General features: G+C 40.0%; 3 protein-coding genes across 8 annotated transcripts; all 3 read left to right on the top strand.

Annotated features, from left to right (window-relative positions):
• Window positions 1–1,020: 1,020 nt before the first annotated feature.
• LOC113128965 (dimethylaniline monooxygenase [N-oxide-forming] 5-like) lies at window positions 1,021–4,737 on the top strand. The gene is made up of 10 exons (XM_026304593.2): window positions 1,021–1,155; window positions 1,310–1,498; window positions 1,618–1,783; window positions 1,889–2,031; window positions 2,584–2,783; window positions 3,366–3,599; window positions 3,792–3,913; window positions 3,991–4,063; window positions 4,168–4,237; window positions 4,316–4,737. The coding sequence occupies exons 1-10, from the start codon at window positions 1,024–1,026 to the stop codon at window positions 4,634–4,636; spliced, it is 1,650 nt and encodes a 549-aa protein (XP_026160378.2). The 5' UTR covers window positions 1,021–1,023; the 3' UTR covers window positions 4,637–4,737.
• Window positions 4,738–5,741: 1,004 nt separating this feature from the next.
• On the top strand, window positions 5,742–13,836 carry LOC113128968 (dimethylaniline monooxygenase [N-oxide-forming] 5-like). Of its 5 annotated transcripts, none has more exons than XM_033325135.1 (12): window positions 5,742–5,821; window positions 5,897–6,423; window positions 7,351–7,416; window positions 7,886–8,089; window positions 8,498–8,686; window positions 10,161–10,326; window positions 10,495–10,637; window positions 10,779–10,975; window positions 11,766–11,901; window positions 12,145–12,364; window positions 13,063–13,135; window positions 13,331–13,836. In XM_033325135.1, exons 4-12 carry the CDS (start codon window positions 7,964–7,966, stop codon window positions 13,725–13,727), a joined length of 1,647 nt encoding a protein of 548 aa, XP_033181026.1. In that variant the 5' UTR covers window positions 5,742–5,821; window positions 5,897–6,423; window positions 7,351–7,416; window positions 7,886–7,963; the 3' UTR covers window positions 13,728–13,836. The 5 variants fall into 5 exon arrangements, with proteins under 5 accessions (XP_033181026.1, XP_026160382.1, XP_026160383.1 ...); XM_026304596.1 differs by having other exon boundaries at window positions 5,777–5,821; window positions 6,330–6,423; XM_026304597.2 differs by having other exon boundaries at window positions 5,742–6,423; window positions 7,937–8,089.
• Window positions 13,837–16,785: 2,949 nt separating this feature from the next.
• On the top strand, window positions 16,786–21,097 carry LOC113129182 (dimethylaniline monooxygenase [N-oxide-forming] 5-like). Of its 2 annotated transcripts, none has more exons than XM_026305039.1 (10): window positions 16,786–17,019; window positions 17,351–17,491; window positions 17,583–17,771; window positions 17,962–18,127; window positions 18,433–18,575; window positions 19,139–19,335; window positions 19,429–19,576; window positions 19,694–19,901; window positions 20,012–20,084; window positions 20,191–21,097. In XM_026305039.1, exons 2-10 carry the CDS (start codon window positions 17,360–17,362, stop codon window positions 20,603–20,605), a joined length of 1,671 nt encoding a protein of 556 aa, XP_026160824.1. In that variant the 5' UTR covers window positions 16,786–17,019; window positions 17,351–17,359; the 3' UTR covers window positions 20,606–21,097. The 2 variants fall into 2 exon arrangements, with proteins under 2 accessions (XP_026160824.1, XP_026160825.1); XM_026305040.1 differs by lacking the exon at window positions 16,786–17,019 and adding an exon at window positions 17,059–17,137.
• The last annotated feature ends 281 nt before the right edge of the window (window positions 21,098–21,378 follow it).

Genomic DNA, 21,378 nt, shown 5'->3' with positions numbered 1-21,378 from the left:
TATATTCTGTTTAGCGTCTGATCGGTGGTACGCAGGACTTTGGATCAGCTTACTGAAGAAGGTGAGAGCAGCTGACATACATCTAAGACTTTAACAATAAGAGTATTGTTATTCAACATGAAAGAGACCAGTTTGTGTGCTGATTGTACCCTCACAGCCCTTTCCCCCTGCAATACATGGATCATTTGACATGCAGGGACAGACTCTGACCTATTATATGATCTGCTTCTTCAGAGGTTACGATTAGTTAATGATATTTAGCATTGCAGCGCTTAAAACACAACTGCTTTGCTGAAAAAACTAAGTTATTTAACGCAGTGCTGAAGTGAAAAAGTGAAGAGATATTCACTTATCTCTTGTATGAAGCCCTGTATGTGTCATATGGTAGAGAAAGGGAGTAGAAAAAATATTTTGGTGACATGGTAAAAAAAAATAGATGGCAAATCTGACTTTAGACCCACCAGATGTAAAATGAAATGAACATTTTCAAGCAGCCACAAGGATGAAGTACATACTATGTTGGATGTTGATAATTTACTCTTGTAATATTCAAATGTCTTGAGGCTAATTTTGCATGTCCCAGAATTTCTGATCTTTGATAGAACCTTTACCTTAAGGATAGCAGCTGATGGCCCACCTGCTCTCCTCTTGGTACCACTTTCTACCACTTTACTTCAGTATTCCTTCCACCACATGACCCTTAGGGGGGCTAAAAAAAACAGACACATAGGCTACTCAATAAACTTAAAATTACCACTGCAATGTAAGATACTTTGTAGAAATCATCCAGTGGCAGAAACAACAAGGAGGTGGAAAATAGCCTCTGTCTTCATGAGTCTAAAGATATTCAACATATTACACCATTTGATAAATGTCACTCATTATTCATAATAGTCCTAAAAAATGATCTGATATGGTCTATATTATCAATAGCTTGGCTAAATATCACGTCAAGTAAAGGAAAAAAAATCAAAAATCCTCATAAAATTATTATTATAAATGAGGTTTTTCTACAAAGGAGTGATGGTCCAACGTGTGGCAGTGGTTGGAGCGGGCAGTTCTGGTCTAGCCTGTATCAAGAGCTGTGTCGACGAGGGCCTGGAACCTGTCTGCTTTGAAAGCAGTGATGACATTGGTGGCCTGTGGAGATTTAAGGTGAGTGAGGGCACAGTTTGAGCAAACATCCACATCTTTTAATTAAGCCTCGCTTTTGAGATTTATGAATAAAAAATGTATAGCCTGTGTGAATAATTACCACCACCCCAGATAAAACAGTAAAATGTCTTTGCTGATGTCTTTGTGTCCACAGGAGTCACCTGACCCAGAGCGATCCAGCATCTATCGCTCCTTGGTGGTCAACACCTCCAAAGAGATGATGTGTTTCAGTGACTTTCCTATGCCTGCCGACTATCCAAATTACATGCACAACTCCCAACTCCTGCAGTACTTCAGGCTCTATGCTGAGCACTTTGATCTACTCAGATACATTCATTTCCAGGTTCTTTCTGTTTCATCATGCCAAGAGTGTCAGTCTTTTCACCACTTTCAACAACATACAGTATTATGCAGAGCCGTTTTTTTTTAATGTCTGTGTCCATGTGAATGTACATGCTTCAGACCACAGTGAGGAGTGTTACACAAAGATCAGATTTCTCTGTGTCTGGTCAGTGGGACATAGTGACCATAAGCAGGGATGGAGAGGAACAGACACATGTCTTTGATGCAGTTCTGGTGTGTACAGGCCACTACACTCATCCAGTCTTACCCCTGTCTGACTTTCCAGGTTAGTAAACAAAGTTATATCATCTGCGAAACATTTTGCAGAATATGTTCATCTGCACAATCTCTTACCTTGCTCCATGCTGGTACACCATCTGTATCTCTCCAGGTTATGAGATGTTTTCTGGCAGGTGTTTTCACAGCTGGGAATATAAAGATGCAGATGCTTGCAGAGGGAAGAGGGTGGTTGTGGTTGGCATTGGGAATTCTGGAGGCGACATTGCTGTAGAGATTAGCAGATCTGCAGAGAAGGTACAGTAGAAAAAGAATGGAAAAGCTTTGTGCCAGTGTTTCTTAGCAGTAGTAAACAGCAAACCTGATGTGTAATTAATTTTGCCCATATTTGAATGTTTTCTTATAGGATGTGATTTTTTATTCTCCTGCATTATTTTCCTTTTTATTGCTTGTTAAAATATTGGTAGGGAAGACACGTTATAGTAAAACTAATGATAAATGCACAGAATCACAATTCTGACATATCATACAATAAAACTATATATTATGATATATGTAAGTCCTCTGGTCACCAGGTGCTTTTTCCAGTACATTAACAATAAGGCTAAACAATGTGAATAAACATGTCCATCTGTGTGAAAAAAGTAGCAGATTTTTGCAAAGAAAATGTCTAATACTTGTTTTGGTATTTATTCTTATTGATGGTTTGATCTGCCTGTCAAAGGGTGACTTAAGAGCATGTAACTTTGCTCCTCTTTCTCTGATTTTTTGCATATGTTTACACAAATGCTTCACTGACAGAATTATAGAGTATGTATTTACACCTAGTCATCTTATTTGGTCTGACAGACATTTCTTAGCACACGTGAGGGGGTCTGGGTGATTGGCAGGATGTCCAGTTATGGTCTTCCCCTTGACATGACAACTATCACCAGGTTCAACAACATCCTCACCCTCCTCCTTCCTAAGACTTTGGTCAACTGGGCAGCAGAGAGAGCACTGAACCACAGATACAACCACAGACTGTATGGCTTGAAGCCCAGACACAGGTCACAAATTTTCTGTTCTTCTCATGATGCCAGGCCACTGGGAGTTTGTTATAAACTTATATTGGTTTCCAATTAAACAGATTTTGGCTGCACATCATTGCTGCCTTCTTGAAAGGAGACCTGCCCCCAATGTAGATTTAAATGACTCATTCTAAGATTGAAATGTTTTGGTATTTTCCAGTGATTATACACTAATAGCAATATATTTATGAATGTTATATTCCATTTCTTCTAATAGATTGCTTTAAATAGTACATATTAATCCTTTCAATAATAAAACCCTGTGTATTATTGTGTACCTCGTTGCCACTTCTGCATAAATTGGCTAGCTCGTGCACACATACACACACACTTAAACAATTGCTGTTATACTGTCATGCCACTGTGTATGTGTGTATTTGTTTTTGGGTCACTAGACCCAGTGTTTCCAGTGTAAAAATCACTTCTTCTCTTGAGTCTCTGTGCAGTTTTAATCTATGAGTTCTGTTACTACTAGCATGCCATGTTAACTAACAGATGCACAAAATGTGACATAATGTTCTTAGGAGGATAAGTTGAACTTATGCTTTTCTGCTTTTACAGAGTTTTGGACAGAAGGCCTTTAATCAATGATGATCTACCTGGTCGAATCCTCCAGGGGGCGCTAGTAATGAAGCCAAATCTGAAAGGATTTAAGCACTCTGGAGTTTTATTTGAAGATGGCACACTGGAGGAGAATATTGACATGCTGGTCTTTTGTACAGGCTATAAGGGCCACTTCCCATTCTTGCCCCCAGCTCTGTCTGAGGGTCTTCATGGAGAACTGACATTGTACAAGTAAGTTACTGGGGAATAGAGTGTATAGCTGGGGCTACTCACTTTTTTATGTCAACAAAAAAGATTTAGACTTCTCATTACACAATTAGAAACTGCAATTTTCATTCACCCTTTAATGAAATTAGTGATTATGTTAAAACAGCAGTCTTTTGTTATTCTAATATATTTTATTCAATATATTTTTTATTTCAGGAGACTGTTTCCTCCTTCTCTACAGCGCCACACACTGGCCATCATGGGTCTTTTCCAAACAAAAGGACCAATCATGCCCATAGTGGAAATGCAGGCACGGTGGGCTGTTAAGGTTTTTAAAGGTAAATGCTTCACACACACAAACATGAACACGGGGTTAATGAGCATGATGTGTACAGTGTTGTGTTTTTATTTCAAGGTTTGAGGTGTCTTCCATCTAAGGCGAAAATGCTGGCTGTTATTGAGTCTGACAGGAAGAAGAACATGACAAGGTAACCTCATATATCCTTTAGATGGCCCAGACATACAGTATTATTCAGATTGTTCAACTCAATAATACATACTATTTATAATAAGCAATTTCAATTATTTCTAGCTATCCCTGTCCACGACAGGCTGCTCTCCAGGTAGTTTTCATCCCATACCTGGATTTCATGGCTGGGGAGGTCAGTTCAGCTTTCTATAAATCTGTTACACATACACTATCTATAAATGACACAACAATGATAGACTTCCAATCACAGGTCGGAGCTCGCCCAAACCTCCTGACACTCTTTCTGAGAGATCCTGTGCTCTGGGTGAAGGTGTTCTTTGGTCCCTGCACTCCCTATCAGTATCGTCTCACTGGTCCTGGAAAGTGGGTTGGAGCACGACACGCTATCTTCAGTCAGTGGGAGCGAGTTGCTCAGCCTTTCAGAACCAGAGCAGTGCCAGAACCAGAGAAAGGGTCATTTGTCATTTGTTTCCCTTGGCTGCTGACATTTGGAGTAACTGCAGTGATTGTTGTGCTTCTGTCAAAAAAGATCATACCAGTACTGCAAGGTGCGGCTCCGACTGTGGACTAGAGCAGGATTTTTCTTAGGGACACAAGGTTCACTGGTTAACAATAGCTGGAAAAAGTAGTTTGCAACCTTCTTACTGGTCTGTCACTTGCAGCCTTCAGAGTAATGCATTACTTTTTTTTTTTCTTGGTAAAATATATTACCCAGTGCTGTTTTCATTTTTTCAAAACTGTTCACACAAAGTCACAAAATTCATGAACTGTTTTCTGACCATATTTTGCATATTTGCATATTACTTTTAAAACTGCTCAAAGGATTGCCAAAAATGATTAAAATTTAATATTCTATTAGAATACAGTTTAGTACATTATTACATATCTATTATGTAGAATCCTATGAGAAAATAGTAGTAGTATATATTTTTATGCTAATACATGTGACTTATTTGTAGATGATAAACTAATGCATTTTAATGTTGCTGAATATTAATATTATTATTTTAATTTCCATGACAGTAGCCCCACACGCATATTTTTGGGGAGATATATATCTCATATTGAAAAGATACCAAATAAACTTCAACAGTTGGAGGAAACCAGGTTTGAATCCCAAGGCACTAATATTCTGGACCATAAGCAGGGAACTCCAACAGCATATGTAGTGTGAGAGGGAAATCACGTGCTTGGGAGGAAACTCTTGAGCATTTTTGGTAATGCATTTTGGTAATGCATTACTCTGACAGGATCTGTATTTTGAGTTTCCTGTTTTGTGCTTTTATTTTGAAGGTTCATTTAGGATTTGGTTTTGTTGTGTCTTGTTCCCCTTTACGTTGACCCAATTACTTAATTGTTTTCACCCATGCCTCGTTGTGTTTTTCCCCTTTATTTACTTTTGTTCAGCCACAGCTTTTTGCCCGGTTACCTGCCCACATTACCTGTTCTACAGCCTCTGCTTACTAATGGTGGGCAAGTGAAGCCTCATGAAGCACTGGGCCTGAAAGCACAATTGTGCCGAAAAACATTCAAAGCTTCAAGACTTCAGTGACGGTGACATGTGTTGGACAACTGAAGCCATAGTAACCTCTAAAGAACACGACTGAAGCACTGGCACTGTTTCAGTCCCATGACAGCAATCATGGTCTCAATCGAACATCATCAGTCACGTGACACTGGTGTTTTGATACAAGCTCCGAAACAGCGTTTCGAATTACTCCGTTTCAGGAAGAGTGACACAAGCTCCAAAGCCTCGGTATCATTTGCCCATCACTACTGCCTACAGACTCTGATTAGATGCCTCTTTTTGACCACTGCTTTTGTCTACCAGATCCTGCCTTGTTTTGTTACCTTGCTTCGCTTTCCCCTTTTGGATTTCTGTTCATGGACTACTCTGTTAAGTTAAGCTAAGTACCTAGCTGCTTGTTCTTTGTTTATGTGCTTGTCACCATGTTCTGTGTTCTTGGTTAACTAGTTCCCTTGTTTCATGTCTTTGTTTCCCTTGAGTCTGGTGTGTCCCCGGTGTGTGTGTGTGTGTGACCCCAGACCTTTGTACCTTGGTGTTTTGTTTCCCGTGTGTGTCCCCAGACCTTTGTACCTTGGTGTTTGTCCCCCTTGCAGTCTGGTGTGTCCTAGGTGTGATTGACCCAGACCCTCGTGTCTTGTCCCTTTTGCTTATGTGCCTATGTCCCTTAGTTTCCTGTTTTTCATGTTCTGGCTTTCTTGATTTCTGTTTAAATAAACTTTCCTTTTTGAACCTGAAGTACCAGAGTGGGTGAATCATTGGTCCATATAATAACCCCCCGCCCCTGCGAATCCTGACACACAGTCTTTTTGTGATGGACCAACCCATGTAAGGTAGTGTGTTTGCACTTTGTTCTCTGTTACTATAGTACATATTAAACAGGAATACGTGACTGTTTTAATCATTACAAGTGATATTTTAATTCTGTATCTGTTTGCAGTGAGTAACTATCTCTTTTATACGGTGGCCGACAAGGGCAAAAGAGAAAACACAACGGAAGTGCGCCAGGCCGATAGGGGGACCCCGAACTGAGGGGTGCTATGAACAAAGAACTTTTACAGAGGCGAGAGAGACACATGTAGTGACATAAGTCACGTCTCATTTTGGAGGCTGCGTAATGACGCAGCTTATAGTGTTGAATTGCAACAGAATGAGCGTCCTCTGATTGTTCTCATGTGCTAATATGTGCTAACAATGTTCTATTACATTTGTTTACTTGATCAAAATGTCATACAACGTTGACACACACACACTTCTCTCCTCCCTGACCCGTCTCCCTCTAGCGCACCCTACCGACTCCCCAAAGAACACCCTGAACAAGACGACAACCTATAGTCATTACAGCACCTTCAGACCCCCCCACCCCACGTCTCCCAACGTTGTATGACATTATGATCAAGTAAACAAATGTAATAGAACATTGTTAGCACATATTAGCACATGAGAACAATCATCAGAGGACGCTCAATTCAACACTATAAGCTGCGTCATTACGCAGCCTCCAAAATGAGACGTGACTTATGTCACCACGTGTGTCTCTCTCGCCTCTGTAAAAGTTCTTTGTTCATAGCACCCCTCAGTTCGGGGTCCCCCTATCGGCCTGGCGCACTTCCGTTGTGTTTTCGCTTTTGCAGCGTTTCTCTTTTGCAGCGCGTTTGCCCTTGTCGGCCACCGTACTTTTAGTACCCCACCCCATAATTATTCATTAACCTGCACTGTCTGAATGTTAGAACCTGACTGAATAACTAAATATTTTAAAGGGAACTGAAGAGCAGGAAGGTACTGGAGCATTTTAGTCCATTATTCCTCTGTCCTGTGAAGAAGAGGTAAGGCTGGAACAGACATTTGGTTGTTAGTTAAATCATATTTTTGATTTTAGTGACATTTTAAGCTGATTACAAATCATGTGGTTGCTCAGTGGGTGATTCTTACTCCTGAAGAGATGATGTCATTTGGCTTATTTTCCTCTTTATTATTCAAAATATTTAAAATATTGCAAAATTTCAAAGTCAACATAGAAACAGTGGACTAGCCAATTCACAGCAAAATGGTCAACCAAAATGGTCATCAAGGGTTTAAGACAGCCTGTTGAAATGGGTCTTTGAAAACCAAAGTGCAGACCAGACCAGTACTAGACCGACAAATATTATATACACATATTTCGGAACTTTTCGAAGCAGACCACTTCTGCTTTAAGAATTTAATACATGTGAAGTAGCTGTGGACAGTAGATATATAAGGAATCTGTCATATTCTCTTGTATAACACTGTACTCAGCAAATACATGTTACACAGGTGTATTTTCAAAGTTGCTCCAAGTCCAGCAGAGTAGTTAGCCTACTGTAGTTACAGTAGGTGTGAGGTCTCTGCAGCATGAAGGTGGCGGTGATCGGTGCAGGACCTTCTGGTCTGACCAGCATTAAGGGCTGTTTGGATGAAGGTCTAGACCCAACCTGCTTTGAGAGCAGCGATGACATTGGAGGTCTATGGAGATTTAAGGTGATTCAAGCATTGATTTTTTTTTTTTTTTTTTTTTTTTTTTTTAATTTATTTTATTTTAACAGTAAAGTCATACTTTCACTTAATCTATAGCACGGATGCGTCCTGATATAGGAGCCAAAATAACCCAGTTACAATAGTACTTTTATAATTTTCTTCATGTATTACAAGCCACGGCATTACTGACAGCAAAAACGTGTTTAGCAAAAGTCTGCTAAACAATGTAACATATCAATATGGAGTCATAACCCAGATAAAAGAATGTAGAACAGTATAATCTAACTATTTCTAGTTTATTTCCTACTATAGTTATATAGTATTATTGGTGTAGTCGTGCATGATTATAACGTTTTTGCAACAGTTTGATCTGAGTGAGGCAGAAAAGTGAAATGTGGCTGTAATTCTTAGGAGAAACCAGAGCCTGGCCGAGCCAACATCTACCAGTCCTTGATAGTTAACAGCTCCAAGGAGATGATGGCTTACAGCGACTTCCCTCCTCCAGCTGAGCTCCCCAACAACATGCACCACTCTGAGGTGATGCTCTATCTGCGCCTCTATAGCCAGACCTTTAAACTGCAGCAACGCATACAGTTTCAGGTTAGTAGCCATGTTTGTTTGTAACACTAATAATATGATCAGATACTTTCTCTTCATGGAGCAAATATTAGAAATAACATAATGCATAATTAACATAATGTATGAATCAATATGCATCTGGCATATTTATTCATGGTGAATGTGAAATCACTGAACTAGAACTGTGTTTTTTACCTTTGTTTTAAAGGTACAATGGATCATCCAAATAGAAATGAGTCCATTTCATAAATATAAAAACGTATATCCACTTTATCATAAAAATGATAAAGTGGATTGCTACAGTCCCACGTAAGGTCAATAAACAGTGAAAAGTAAAATTTGTAAATATTTACTTCAATAAAAAATACATGAAAACAGAATTCCAAAATATATATTACACACACTACATAGTACAATGAAAGAACGAGAAAGATCCTTTCTACCTTTTCTGATCTTAAAAGTAAAATCAGTAAATGTTATGTTATTGTCAATTCCTTTTATAATGCAAATTTCAACTTTCTAAGTTAACCCTCCTATTATGTTGGTCAAAATCATTACATTACATTATACACATTGTTTATATCTCATTATTATTATTATCACTAACCATTTCAATCAATATTTAGTGCAGTGGTGTTCTTTAACCTCTCTCACAGAAAAGGTTCCCGTCGAAAGTCATAACGACACCTGCATTCTCGCAGGTCAAGAGACTAGGGATTTGTGTGTGTGTGTGTGTGAGAGAGACTGGGATGAAATATGTCTCACAGTTGCAAAGAAAAAAATAGTATTTGACACTTCTGACCCCTTTTAGCCTCTACTTTCACTGCCAGGTCAAATTGACCCGAACACCGTATCTTTGTAATATGGGGGGGGGTTGCAAATATGTGAAATGAATCAATTTTATTTTATATGTTGATTACAGTTATTAAGCCAAGCAGAAGTTTCATACTGAAAAAATACTTTTATACTAAAATACTATTTTTTTTCATTTTTTAACTCAATGTGACCCACAACATAATAGGAGGGTTAATTTAGAACAGATTTGTTGGTGAAGCAGACATGTTTGTGTACCGTAATTTCAGGACTATACGTTTTTTATTGTCCTGCGAATTATACAGCGAAGCGACTTCTATGTATATATTTACACATATAAGACACACATTGTCCTCCCCACCCCAATGTTGGTGCAGTTGTTTAACGTTACTTGACACAGATGAATGAACTTTTATAATGCATCCTGCTTGTTGTTATGCCTGGTCTATGTTCTTCATAGGCTAATTTAGACTATAATTTGCGACTTACACTGAAGCAGCTTATATATGTTTGTTGTTTTTGCTAAAGCGAATTATACTCCAGTGTGACTTATATTCTGGAAAATACGGTAGTTTTTGCAGTATAATATTATAAATACCGTGGAATATGGAGGTTAGACTCATATATTCAACGCCTGGTGTGTGTGCGTGCGTGTGTGTGCGTGCGTGTGTGTGTGTCTCAGACTACTGTGGTCGGTGTTACACAGAGACCGGATTTTGCAGCAACAGGTCAATGGGAGGTGGAAACAGAGAGAAGAGGGGGCCAAAGGAACACTGATGTTTTTGATGCAGTGATAGTGTGTACCGGACACTACACCAGGCCCCACCTGCCCCTGCAAGATTTTCCAGGTACCATATTTAACAGTATTTAATTTCATTCTCACGAGGGACACAGTTACTGTACATTTTTCCACAATCAGACCCTAAGTGCTCTCTAATAGGCTCACAACAAAATATTAAAAAACAGATGTATTGCTTGTTTTGTATGTATTGCGCTTCTGTCTTATTTCATTTGAGGTATTGAGAGCTTTGAAGGCAGATATTTCCACAGCTGGGAATACCGCAGCGCTGAGGGTCTGGAAGGGAAAAGAGTGGTGGTGATTGGGATTGGAAATTCTGGAAGTGATATTGCTGTGGAGGTCAGCAGAGTTGCTGAGAAGGTACACAGTTAAACTAGATCTCTCTTGTCCTGGGTCTCTTACAGCTAGACCAATGTTTTATATCAGGTAACGGCTGCCTCTGATGCAGTAAATGTAAAAAGTTATAAGGCCATAAATCTTAATCCTTAACCTGACCCACAGGTGTATCTCAGTACCAGGACAGGAGCATGGGTTGTTGGTCGTGTGGGACCAGGGGGGATACCGGGTGACTTTGTTGGGTCCTCTCGACTGGATGTGATGCTACAGATGCTTTTCCCCTCGTGGACTAACAGAAAGTTCGAGAAGATGCTGAACAAAGCACTTGACCACCGGCTGTATGGTCTGGGACCAAAACATCGGTAACGAGATAATGTAGTTAAACGTCTTTATTGTGCGTCTTTTATGTGGTGAAATTTTCAGTGATTAGTTTTTAAATAGCTTATATGAAGTTTGCTACTTGTCTATCTGTGCCTGAGACAGTAATTCCATGACACGCCACCATATGAGAGTGACGGCAGAACAAACAGTTTGATTTTGCAGTCTGTGCACCCTTACCTACAGTGGTGTCAAAGTTTTATAGTTTGATTTGTGGATGTCACGATTCAGGGTTTTAAAATGGTTTAGGACCAAAAATGCACCCACTCTGGTACTCAGGGTTCACCAAAGGACTTTATTTTATACAAGAAACCAAAACAAAGCAAGACAAACCAGAATCAAGAACACAGGAACTAGAGGAACACAAGGACAAGACCACATGAACTAAAGTGGACAAGGCATTGGACCTGGAGCACACACACACCGGGGTCACACAGGTCTACAAGAACAGGGGAACAAGACAAGAGGGTCTGGGTCACACACACTTGAGGAAGACACACCAGACTATAGGGGAGTCAAGACAGGAGAGGGGAAGTATGTGGCAGTTGTGGGCAGTGATAGGCAGACAACCTGGCAAAGAAACAGTGACTGAACAAAGGTATATAAAGGGGAGAAACAAAACGAGGGACGGGTGAAAACAATCTATGAAATCAGGTCAAAGTGAAGTGGAACTAAAACAGACAAAACTAGATCCGGTCATGACCCGCAAAAATAAAAGTCTGACAGGAAGTCCAAAAATGCGGATCATGACAGTGGATGGTGTTGTTTTGTCAGGTTTTTTGCACAGATTCCTGTAGTGAATGATGACCTGCCAGCTCGGATCATCTCAGGTCGTGTTCAGTTGAAACCAAACGTGAAGGAATTCTGTGGGTCCAGAGTGGTCTTTGTCGATGGGAGCAGCATAGACAAGGTGTGTCTTTGTCTGTTTCCTGGACTGTGAACTAACATACATGTACTATCTACATCTATCAAGTATCTATCTGAGCCATGTAATGAAATGTGGAGCAAAGCTTGATTTGACAAGAAACTTTTTTGGACCCTCCCTCCTCTTTTGTTTCTACAAATGGGGATCACAATGGTTGCAAAAATGAAATAATTTGGTAAATAAGCACTTATATAAATCTAATCATCTAGTTGAATGTGTGTCATTCAGGTGGATGTGGTGGTGTTTGCCACAGGGTACAACTACAGCTTCCCCTTCCTGCCCCCTGCTCTGCAGGCTAAATGTGATTACAGGCTGCGTCTCTATAAGCAAGTGTTCCCTCCTGTGCTGACGAAGCCCACTCTGGCAATAGTGGGATTCATCCACGGCTTTGGGGCTATCAACCCAATGGCTGAGATGCAGGCCCGCTGGGTTACACGAGTTTTTAAAGGTAGTTTTCAAAGTACAACTCAGAAAGTTTGAGTTTTCAGGAGAGCATTTCCTTGAAGACATTCATCAGTACACAGGATCATTTACAGGATCATATCACTGTGTTACTTATAGAGGTAACAAGCTAGATTAACTGAAGGCATGGATGATGCCTTTTTAAAAGCTGTTCTGTGACAGCCATGATTTGAACTGCTAATTCTTTTTACATAGTGGCTTTAGTTTTCAATGATGGTATAGTAATACTGTATATAAAGCTTATGAGTATTGCTCTTTTTCACATAGTTTCACTTTTGAGGTGAAACATTAGACACAGAGGCTAGATAGCTCACAGCCTTGCCAAAATATAGTATAAGTATAAATCTGCTTCCTCCAGGTTTCTTCTGTTTATCTAAGTTAGGGCTGTCAAAATAATATGTTAATTTCAATTAATCAATCACAGAGAAAATAACACATAAAAAAAATAACCCTGATTAATTGTGCTCTGTGGTGCCTTTTGACTCAATGCATCATTGTAATGGTTTTGGTCTCAGTGTCTATTATTTATTGACCCTTTCATCTGCCAAAATGTATTCTGATTGAAATAATTTTAAATACTTTCACAACAAAAATTGAGATTCATTAAAATGAATTAATGAATGATTATGTGTTTAGTTAGAGGAATTTTTTAATCACTAGTAACGTGACATTTTTTCCATGCAGGTTTAATAACTCTTCCCTCACAACAGTCCATGATGAAGGAAATTGAGAAAGACACAGCAATGATGCGCCAGAGGTGGGAAATGATTGTAAAGTTAAACTTATGCTGTTCATACCTTCAAGCTTTTGAGATTCCCATAAATAATCCACTCTAATGTTGTGAATGCAGTCTACACACATCATTATTATAGAATGAGTTGTAAAAAGCTGACACTTCTGGCAACTGTTTTTCTAGCTATAATATTTTTTTTTGTTTGCTCTCCCCTGTTAGTTATGCTACCTCAGAGCGTAACCCCATCCAGGTGCACTACACGCCTTACATCGACTCTGTGGCAGAGCTAGTGGGAGTGCGGCCAAACATACCATGGCTGTTTTTGACGGACACCAGACTTGCTTTTAAGGTTTTGCTTGGCCCCTGTACTCCCTACCAGTACCGTCTGACAGGACCGGGCCATTGGGCCGGAGCCCGTGATGCCATTCTTACTCAGTGGGAACGGGTGTTTCAGCCTTTCAAGACCAGAGTGGTACCAGAACCAGACAGCAGAAGCTCTTCTACATCAACCATCATATTGATTCTCTCATCTGCTGCTCTGCTGTGCTGCTTCTACTACAAAAAAGACCTCTCCTCTATCCTCTCTGCCCCCTCATTTCTCAAATCTCCTCAGTGAGCTGCAGATTGTATGTGTATGTATGTACAGTGGGTACGGAAAGTATTCAGACCCCTTTAAATTTTTCACTCTTTGTGTCATTGCAGCCATTTTTTTAAAATCAAAAAAGTTCATTTTATTTCTCATTAATGTACACTCAGCACCCCATCTTGACAGAAAAAAACAGAAATGTAGAAATTTTTGCAAATTTATTAAAAAAGAAAAACTGAAATATCACATGGTCATAAGTATTCAGACCCTTTGCAGTGACACTCATATTTAACTCACATGCTGTCCATTTCTTCTGATCCTCCTTGAGATGGTTCTGCTCCTTCATTGGAGTCCAGCTGTGTTTAATTAAACTGATTGGACTTGATTAGGAAAGGCACACACCTGTCTATATAAGACCTTACAGCTCACAGTGCATGTCAGAGCAAATGAGAATCATGAGGTCGAAGGAACTGCCCAAGGAGCTCAGAGACAGAATTGTGGCAAGGCACAGATCTGGCCAAGGTTACAAAAGAATTTCTGCAGCACTCAAGGTTCCTAAGAGCACAGTGGCCTCCATAATCCTCAAATGGAAAAAGTTTGGGACGACCAGAACTCTTCCTAGATCTGGCCGCCCAGCCAAACTGAGCGATCGTGGAAGAAGAGCCTTGGTGAGAGAGGTAAAGAAGAACCCAAAGATCACTGTGGCTGAGCTCCAGAGATGCAGTAGGGAGATGGGAGAAAGTTCCACAAAGTCAACTATCACTGCAGCCCTCCACCAGTCGGGGCTTTATGGCAGAGTGGCCCGACGGAAGCCTCTATTCAGTGCAAGACACATGAAAGCCCGCATAGAGTTTACCAAAAAACACATGAAGGACTCCCAGACTATGAGAAATAAGATTCTCTGGTCTGATGAGACCAAGATTGAACTCTTTGGCGTTAATTCTAAGCGGTATGTGTGGAGAAAACCAGGCACTGCTCATCACTTGCCCAATACAATCCCTACAGTGAAACATGGTGGTGGGAGCGTCATGTTGTGGGGGTGTTTTTCAGCTGCAGGGACAGGACGACTGGTTGCAATTGAAGTAAAGATGAATGTGGCCAAGTACAGAGATATCCTGGAAGAAAACCTCTTCCAGAGTGCTCAGGACCTCAGACTGGGCCGAAGGTTCACCTTTCAACAGGACAATGACCCTAAGCACACAGCTAAAATAACAAAGGAGTGGCTTCGGAACAACTCTGTGACCGTTCTTGACTGGCCCAGCCAGAGCCCTGACCTAAACCCAATTGAGCATCTCTGGAGAGACCTGAAAATGGCTGTCCACCAACGTTCACCATCCAACCTGACAGAACTGGAGAGGATCTGCAAGGAAGAATGGCAGAGGATCTCCAAATCCAGGTGTGAAAAACTTATTGCATCATTCCCAAGAAGACTCATGGCTGTACTAGCTCAAAAGGGTGCTTCTACTCAATACTGAGCACAGGGTCTGAATACTTATGACCATGTGATATTTCAGTTTTTCTTTTTTAATAAATTTGCAAAAATTTCTACATTTCTGTTTTTTTTCTGTCAAGATGGGGTGCTGAGTGTACATTAATGAGAAATAAAATGAACTTTTTTGATTTTAAAAAAATGGCTGCAATGACACAAAGAGTGAAAAATTTAAAGGGGTCTGAATACTTTCCGTACCCACTGTATGTCAGAGGTTTTATTGCTCTGTGACAAATACTTCTCTCCATATGAGCTGAGACAGAAACAAATGTGTAAAACTTCACACAGCATTTTTTTTTTTTTACCACAATGACAGAAAAATGTTTCCATTAATTTGTAAAGCGTTTTGAAGCATAGAAGACGTTACTGGAAATGAAAAGGTTTCCATAGCAGTTATTCCTCTATTAAGTAGGTGATCAACATATGTCATATTTTACCAGAAAAAAAACATAACTAACTAATAATAAAGCTTAAACTACATTTAAAATTAAATTTGAAATGCCTTTGCCAACACTCATTTTCATGTTAAACACACTACCGCTGCTGTAGGAATACTTGTACTTATCAGTTTTTCAGGAGAGTGTGCCAAATGTCACAACCGTTATGTTTATCTTTATGATGTGTCTGTGAGCAGCTGGCTTTATAATTTCCTTTGGGATTAATAAAGTACTTATCTATCTTTAGACACAGGAAGCGCTAATTGCTAGCTTGCCACACAGTGGCTCTATGTCAGTCTGCTGTGTTGCATATGTGTCAGTGTCATTCTCAGTAACCACTGAAGTTTAGTGTTTGTCAAAGAATGTATTTTAAATTTATGACACATTTCCTGTTTATTTGGTGAGATGTGTAAATTCATTGTATTCATCATATTGTTATATATATATATGTGTGTATGCATGTATATGTATAGCATCCAATTAATACCAATGTCAATGTGAAAAAGTTAAAATGCAAGTCCAAGTGACTAATCAATTTACTAGGGTCAACAGCCAAAAAGAACTATGAAAAAAGTACTGTAAGCATCTTAATAGGATGCAAAACTGCTGCCATCACCCATTCTTCAATGTCATTTATTAATGTTTGCCAGTAGTATCCAGCAGTAACCCTGTCTGTGGTGGCCCTCCTGCCTTTATGATTCCCAGTTATTGTGATTATTGTTTTTTGTAAAGTGCCTTGAGATGATTGTGTTGTGATTTGGTGCTATGCAAATACAAATCGTGTGTAGTAAACTTGAAGACATTTTATCCTCCCTGGTCAAATTTAGCCATTCTGTTTGACTGCTTATAAAGCATGAGGTATGAAATTATCACCAATTTTTTTGGTTTCACCTTTTTAGTGAACTTGTTCCCAACATATTCATATATATTTTACACGTATTATTACCATCCATGTCGTTTTTAGTTAATTATATGCAAGAAAACCAAAATTATCACATATTAGCTTTTGGAAAATGGGTCAAATTGAACCGAAGACAACAGGAGGGTTAAACACTTATAGGTTCAGACTTTGCACCTTACATAGCTGCATGTGTAAATCATCCACTATAGGGTAATGTCTGACATATGGGAAGACTGGCGATGTTTTGCTGGAACAGATCTTTCATCCCCCACAAGATGGAAAGATAAAGGGCTGATGGTTATATACATAGATGTTGTTTTCCAGCAGATAGGCGGTGTCTGCCTTCCCCCCTGTAACTAACTCTGACGACGATGGGATTCAAGGGTCAGTTTAACTAAAGAGCTCCCTGATTATACAACACCTTCACTCCGCCCACAGCCGAGGTACATGCAACACCAAGTAAAGCCATTTCCTACTTCAAACCCTTAATTAAAGGTAAGGAAGGAAAAGTACATGCATTTGATAATCCTCCGTCGCAAATCGGTAAAGGATTGAGCTGCAGCGCAGCTCAGATTGTTGACAACGCCGGTGTTGAAACTGAACGACAGTTAAAGTTTGTTGCGTAGCAGTTACAGTAACGTTACAATAAAATCTAAGTCAACGCGTGTTGAAGTTTTATTATGATGATGATGATGGTGATGTTGTGCCACAGAGCCATTTCGGCTCACACAGCAGCGGCGCAAACAAGAGCAGCGTGTTAATGAGGTCCCTGCAGAAAGTAACTCTGAGCTGTTTTTCTCCTCTTTCCTCCTGCTTCATCCCACAGCGCCGCACAATGACCCGTCGAGTGGCAGTGGTCGGAGCAGGGAGCTCAGGTCTGGCCTGCATCAAATGCTGTCTGGATGAGGGGCTGGAGCCAGTCTGCTATGAGAGCAGCAATGACATTGGTGGCCTGTGGAGGTTTAAGGTGGGTCGCTGTGTGCAGTCTGGGTTTTCTTTCACTCACTCTGTATTTACTGAGTGAGGATGAATTTGTTTCTTGTCCTGGCTGATTGCAGGAGAATCCAGAGTCAGAAAGGGCAAGCATCTACCACTCTGTCATCATCAACACCTCCAAGGAGATGATGAGTTTCAGTGATTTTCCAGTCCCTGCACACTTCCCTAACTACATGCACAACTCCCTCATCGTGGACTACTTTCGGATGTACGCTGACCACTTCAAGCTCACCAAGCACATACGCTTCAATGTAAGGGTTCCTCACTCATGTCCTGAATAGAATTGCATTTCTTTGTATGTGAAATGGTGCATCAGTTCCACTTTAGTTTCACAAGAGACAGTTAAATCAATAGGGGATTTGCTCTCTCTCTCTCTCTCTCTCTCTCTCTCTGTATAGATATTGATATATCTTCGTCTCTTTCTGTCTTTGTGTTGCCCAGACGAAAGTGCTGCAGGTGAAGCAGAGGTCAAATTTTACCCATTCAGGCCAATGGGATGTTGAAATAGAGAACAAAGATGGCAAAAAGGAGAAACACATTTTTGATGCTGTGATGATCTGTATTGGACATCACTGCCACCCAAACCTGCCTCTCCACGACTTCCCAGGTAAGAATTCCAGGCTTTAAATATCCCCCATTTTACTCAACTTCAGGTAGAGCTGATAGTGTTCTAGGAATAAAAAGGGAAAGTTGTATTATGTACTAATAAACCTTTGACCATTACAAGCAGGCATTTAATGGATACCCTGTGCATGTCGTTATGTAATACTGTATCAACAGAAAGGGAATACTGTTGGCAGTATAATGCCGTCAACTTTGTAAATTAGTAACGTTTGCTTCAACTCATTCATGAAATGACAGGTCAAACATTTCACAGAGTAAAACTATAGAATAACTGCATCTTCTTTTCAGGCATTGACACTTTCAAGGGAACGTATTTCCACAGCCGAGACTACAAGACTCCTGAAGAGTGGAGGGATAAAACAGTTGTGGTGATTGGAATAGGAAACTCTGGAGGAGACATAGCAGTGGAGCTGAGCAGAGTCACCAAACAGGTTGGACTAACAGACACAAATGTGTCTGCATTATTTGTCCATTCAACATATTCCATGGAAAATTCTTTGGTCTTACTATCATTGTACTGCCTATCATTCCTGCCACTCACTCCATGTTATTGATAAAGATTTGGAGATAACACATCATTGTCATAATTTTACACCAGAGTCTCGAAGGATAAAAAACACAAGCTTTCAGACATCTTGCAAACAAATGCAACCTTCAGCCCAATAAATTTTAAACCAAATTATTTGGAAGTTAAACTGAAATGAATGCAGTCGATATATTCTTTTACTGCTCTGTAATGCATGCACATACAGCTACCGTCAATAAGCTTAAACACAACATTTCTGTACAGCTCGAGGGACGCTGCGACTTTATTATTTACATTTTTGGACTAGATAAAAAACTAGATACAACTTTTTATGTTGTGCACACTTGATAAGTAAGCATATTTACACATTAGTGTTAAAAATATAACACTTCTGTAAACTATCACAACTGAAATAAGAACTCATAATGTACTGGCAGACTGACTGGCTACCATGTCTTCTCTGCACAGCTTTATCTGAGCACTCGCAGGGGAGCCTGGATTCTGAACAGAGTTGGACTCGATGGCATACCCTTGGATTTGTCTTTCAATAGGGTGGTGAATTTTCTATGGAACGTCCTCCCCTTTAATGTTATGTGTAGTCTGGGAGAGACACAACTCAACCATAGATTTAATCACAGTCTGTACAACCTTAAGCCAAAGCACAGGTATTTTTTATCAATTATATGATTTATATCTCTACCTCTGCATGTTCATCTAATAATTGTAACATAACTAACCAGTGTGAACATAAATCTCAGGTTGTTTAGCCAACATCCCACAGTAAATGATGAGCTGCCCAACCGCATCCTATCTGGAACAGTTATGGTGAAACCCAACATCTGCAGATTTCATGGTTCCTCTGTGGAGTTTGAGGACGGAAGCACAGTGGACAGTGTTGACCTGGTGGTGGGTTTAATTACGAAAAGGGTTCACACTCCCATATAAACTCTATTCCTATGCATTCTTGGTCAGCAGTACTGTGAGCCCGTAGTTTGTGACTGACATGAGCATCCTATTTTGCAGGTATTTGCAACGGGGTACAAGTTTTGCTTTCCATTCCTGCCCTCACATGTGATCTCAGTGTCTGAGAACAAAGCGTCTCTGTACAAGTATGTGTTTCCTCCTGAGTTGGCCCACCCCACACTGGCCATCATTGGTTTAGTGCAGCCACTGGGAGCCATTATGCCCATCTCTGAGATGCAGGCCAGGTGGGCCACACGTGTCTTTAAAGGTAATACTGGTTTGTTTTTGTTGTTATGATACAGCCTTTTCTTCTCATTATGTACTTTCCAGAATTATTTTGTTTAAAGAGTCATTGTGTCACAATGTCTCTTCTAACAGGCTGTATCAAGCTTCCCTCACAGGCTGGCATGCTAAAAGATATCCAGTGCAAAGAGGAGAAAATGGCTATGAGGTACTACATTGTATTTATTTATCATGTTGATTACTTATATATTTTGGATATGAAAATGCCAAATCCTGTTACCCACTCCAAGTTGAGCTCAAGTTTGTTTTTTCAGGTATGTCAAAAGTCACAGACACACCATCCAGGTCGACTATGTCAACTACATGGATGAGATAGCAGAACTGGTGGGGGTTCAACCCAAAATCCTGAGGCTGCTGCTGTCTGATCCCAGGGTGGGTCTGAACGTGATGTTGGGTCCCTGCACCCCATACCAGTATCGTCTTAAGGGGCCAGGAAAGTGGGCCGGGGCCCGTCAGGCCATCCTCACTCAGTGGAATAGAGTGGCTCAACCTATGCAGACCAGGCCCTGTGATGACCCCACACCCAAGAGATCGTTCAAGTCGCCTCTGGTTCTGTCAGCTGCTGCTGTGGGTTTGGCTCTATACATTCACAGGAACAACCTTCCAGCTTTCCTACAGGATCCTATGGCTCTGATGAGCAAGATAAAAATGTACCTGCCTGCACAGTGATGTGCACAGAATATGTAACGTGTGTCTGATGTGATTATGACTGTTTAATACATGACTGATTTGCTGGGGGTATTTACAACTTAATTAACAATGATCAGTGTTTGGTCATTTAAACTGACTAGTACATTTCATAAGAATACATGTAAAATCTCTACCAGGAAAAGATGTCATAACAACAGCTATGCACTATGCAATACCCAATATTTCCCTAATTTTGCTGCAGTTGGGCTACCTCAGTGTAATCAAGAATTCTACTTTTGTACATATGTTACTTCTACATTCATTTCTATACTGATTTTCATTCTCATGTCATTTCTCCCTATCTAGACTGTACCATTAACTAAGATAATGTACATTGGTCAATGATGCCACCTAATGGCAGCTTCAATTTTTCTATGTTGTTGACTCAAAGGAGAGACTGATACTGCATGCTTGATCTTCGAATTTTCACATCGTTATCATCATCAGCAGCATCATCATCATCATCATTGTCAGGATCAGCATAATCAATGTCATCATTAATAAGCTCACCAATATTTTTTTTAATTAAAAAAATTTAGAAAGCTGTGAGCTTTTTTGGTTTTGTCATTAATTTGTAGTCGAGGTTGTACATCTGTGTTTTACACACACACACACATACACATACAAACATATATATATATATATATAGAGAGAGAGAGAGATAAATATATATATAGAGAGAGATCGATAGATACAGATATAGACAGATTCAAACCAACCCGCCACTCATGAACTACCTTTATACCCCGGAA

The sequence above is a fragment of the Mastacembelus armatus genome, chromosome 4 (assembly GCF_900324485.2).
Source record: "Mastacembelus armatus chromosome 4, fMasArm1.2, whole genome shotgun sequence".
Lineage (NCBI taxonomy): Eukaryota > Metazoa > Chordata > Actinopteri > Synbranchiformes > Mastacembelidae > Mastacembelus > Mastacembelus armatus.
This window is presented reverse-complemented; position numbering and strand designations above follow the sequence as displayed.

Excerpts from the sequence above, each read along its gene's own strand:
- LOC113128965 (XM_026304593.2), top strand. The coding sequence starts at position 1,024 with ATGGTCCAACGTGTGGCAGTGGTTGGAGCGGGCAGTTCTGGTCTAGCC. Across the intron at positions 1,156-1,309 it reads GTGGCCTGTGGAGATTTAAG|GAGTCACCTGACCCAGAGCG; the intron begins GTGAGTGAGGGC and ends TTGTGTCCACAG. Across the intron at positions 3,600-3,791 it reads GGAGAACTGACATTGTACAA|GAGACTGTTTCCTCCTTCTC; the intron begins GTAAGTTACTGG and ends TTTTTATTTCAG.
- LOC113128968 (XM_033325135.1), top strand. The coding sequence starts at position 7,964 with ATGAAGGTGGCGGTGATCGGTGCAGGACCTTCTGGTCTGACCAGCATT. Across the intron at positions 10,976-11,765 it reads GGTCTGGGACCAAAACATCG|GTTTTTTGCACAGATTCCTG; the intron begins GTAACGAGATAA and ends TTGTTTTGTCAG. Across the intron at positions 13,136-13,330 it reads ACAGCAATGATGCGCCAGAG|TTATGCTACCTCAGAGCGTA; the intron begins GTGGGAAATGAT and ends CTCCCCTGTTAG.
- LOC113129182 (XM_026305039.1), top strand. The coding sequence starts at position 17,360 with ATGACCCGTCGAGTGGCAGTGGTCGGAGCAGGGAGCTCAGGTCTGGCC. Across the intron at positions 18,576-19,138 it reads TGAGCAGAGTCACCAAACAG|CTTTATCTGAGCACTCGCAG; the intron begins GTTGGACTAACA and ends TTCTCTGCACAG. Across the intron at positions 19,902-20,011 it reads GGCCACACGTGTCTTTAAAG|GCTGTATCAAGCTTCCCTCA; the intron begins GTAATACTGGTT and ends CTCTTCTAACAG.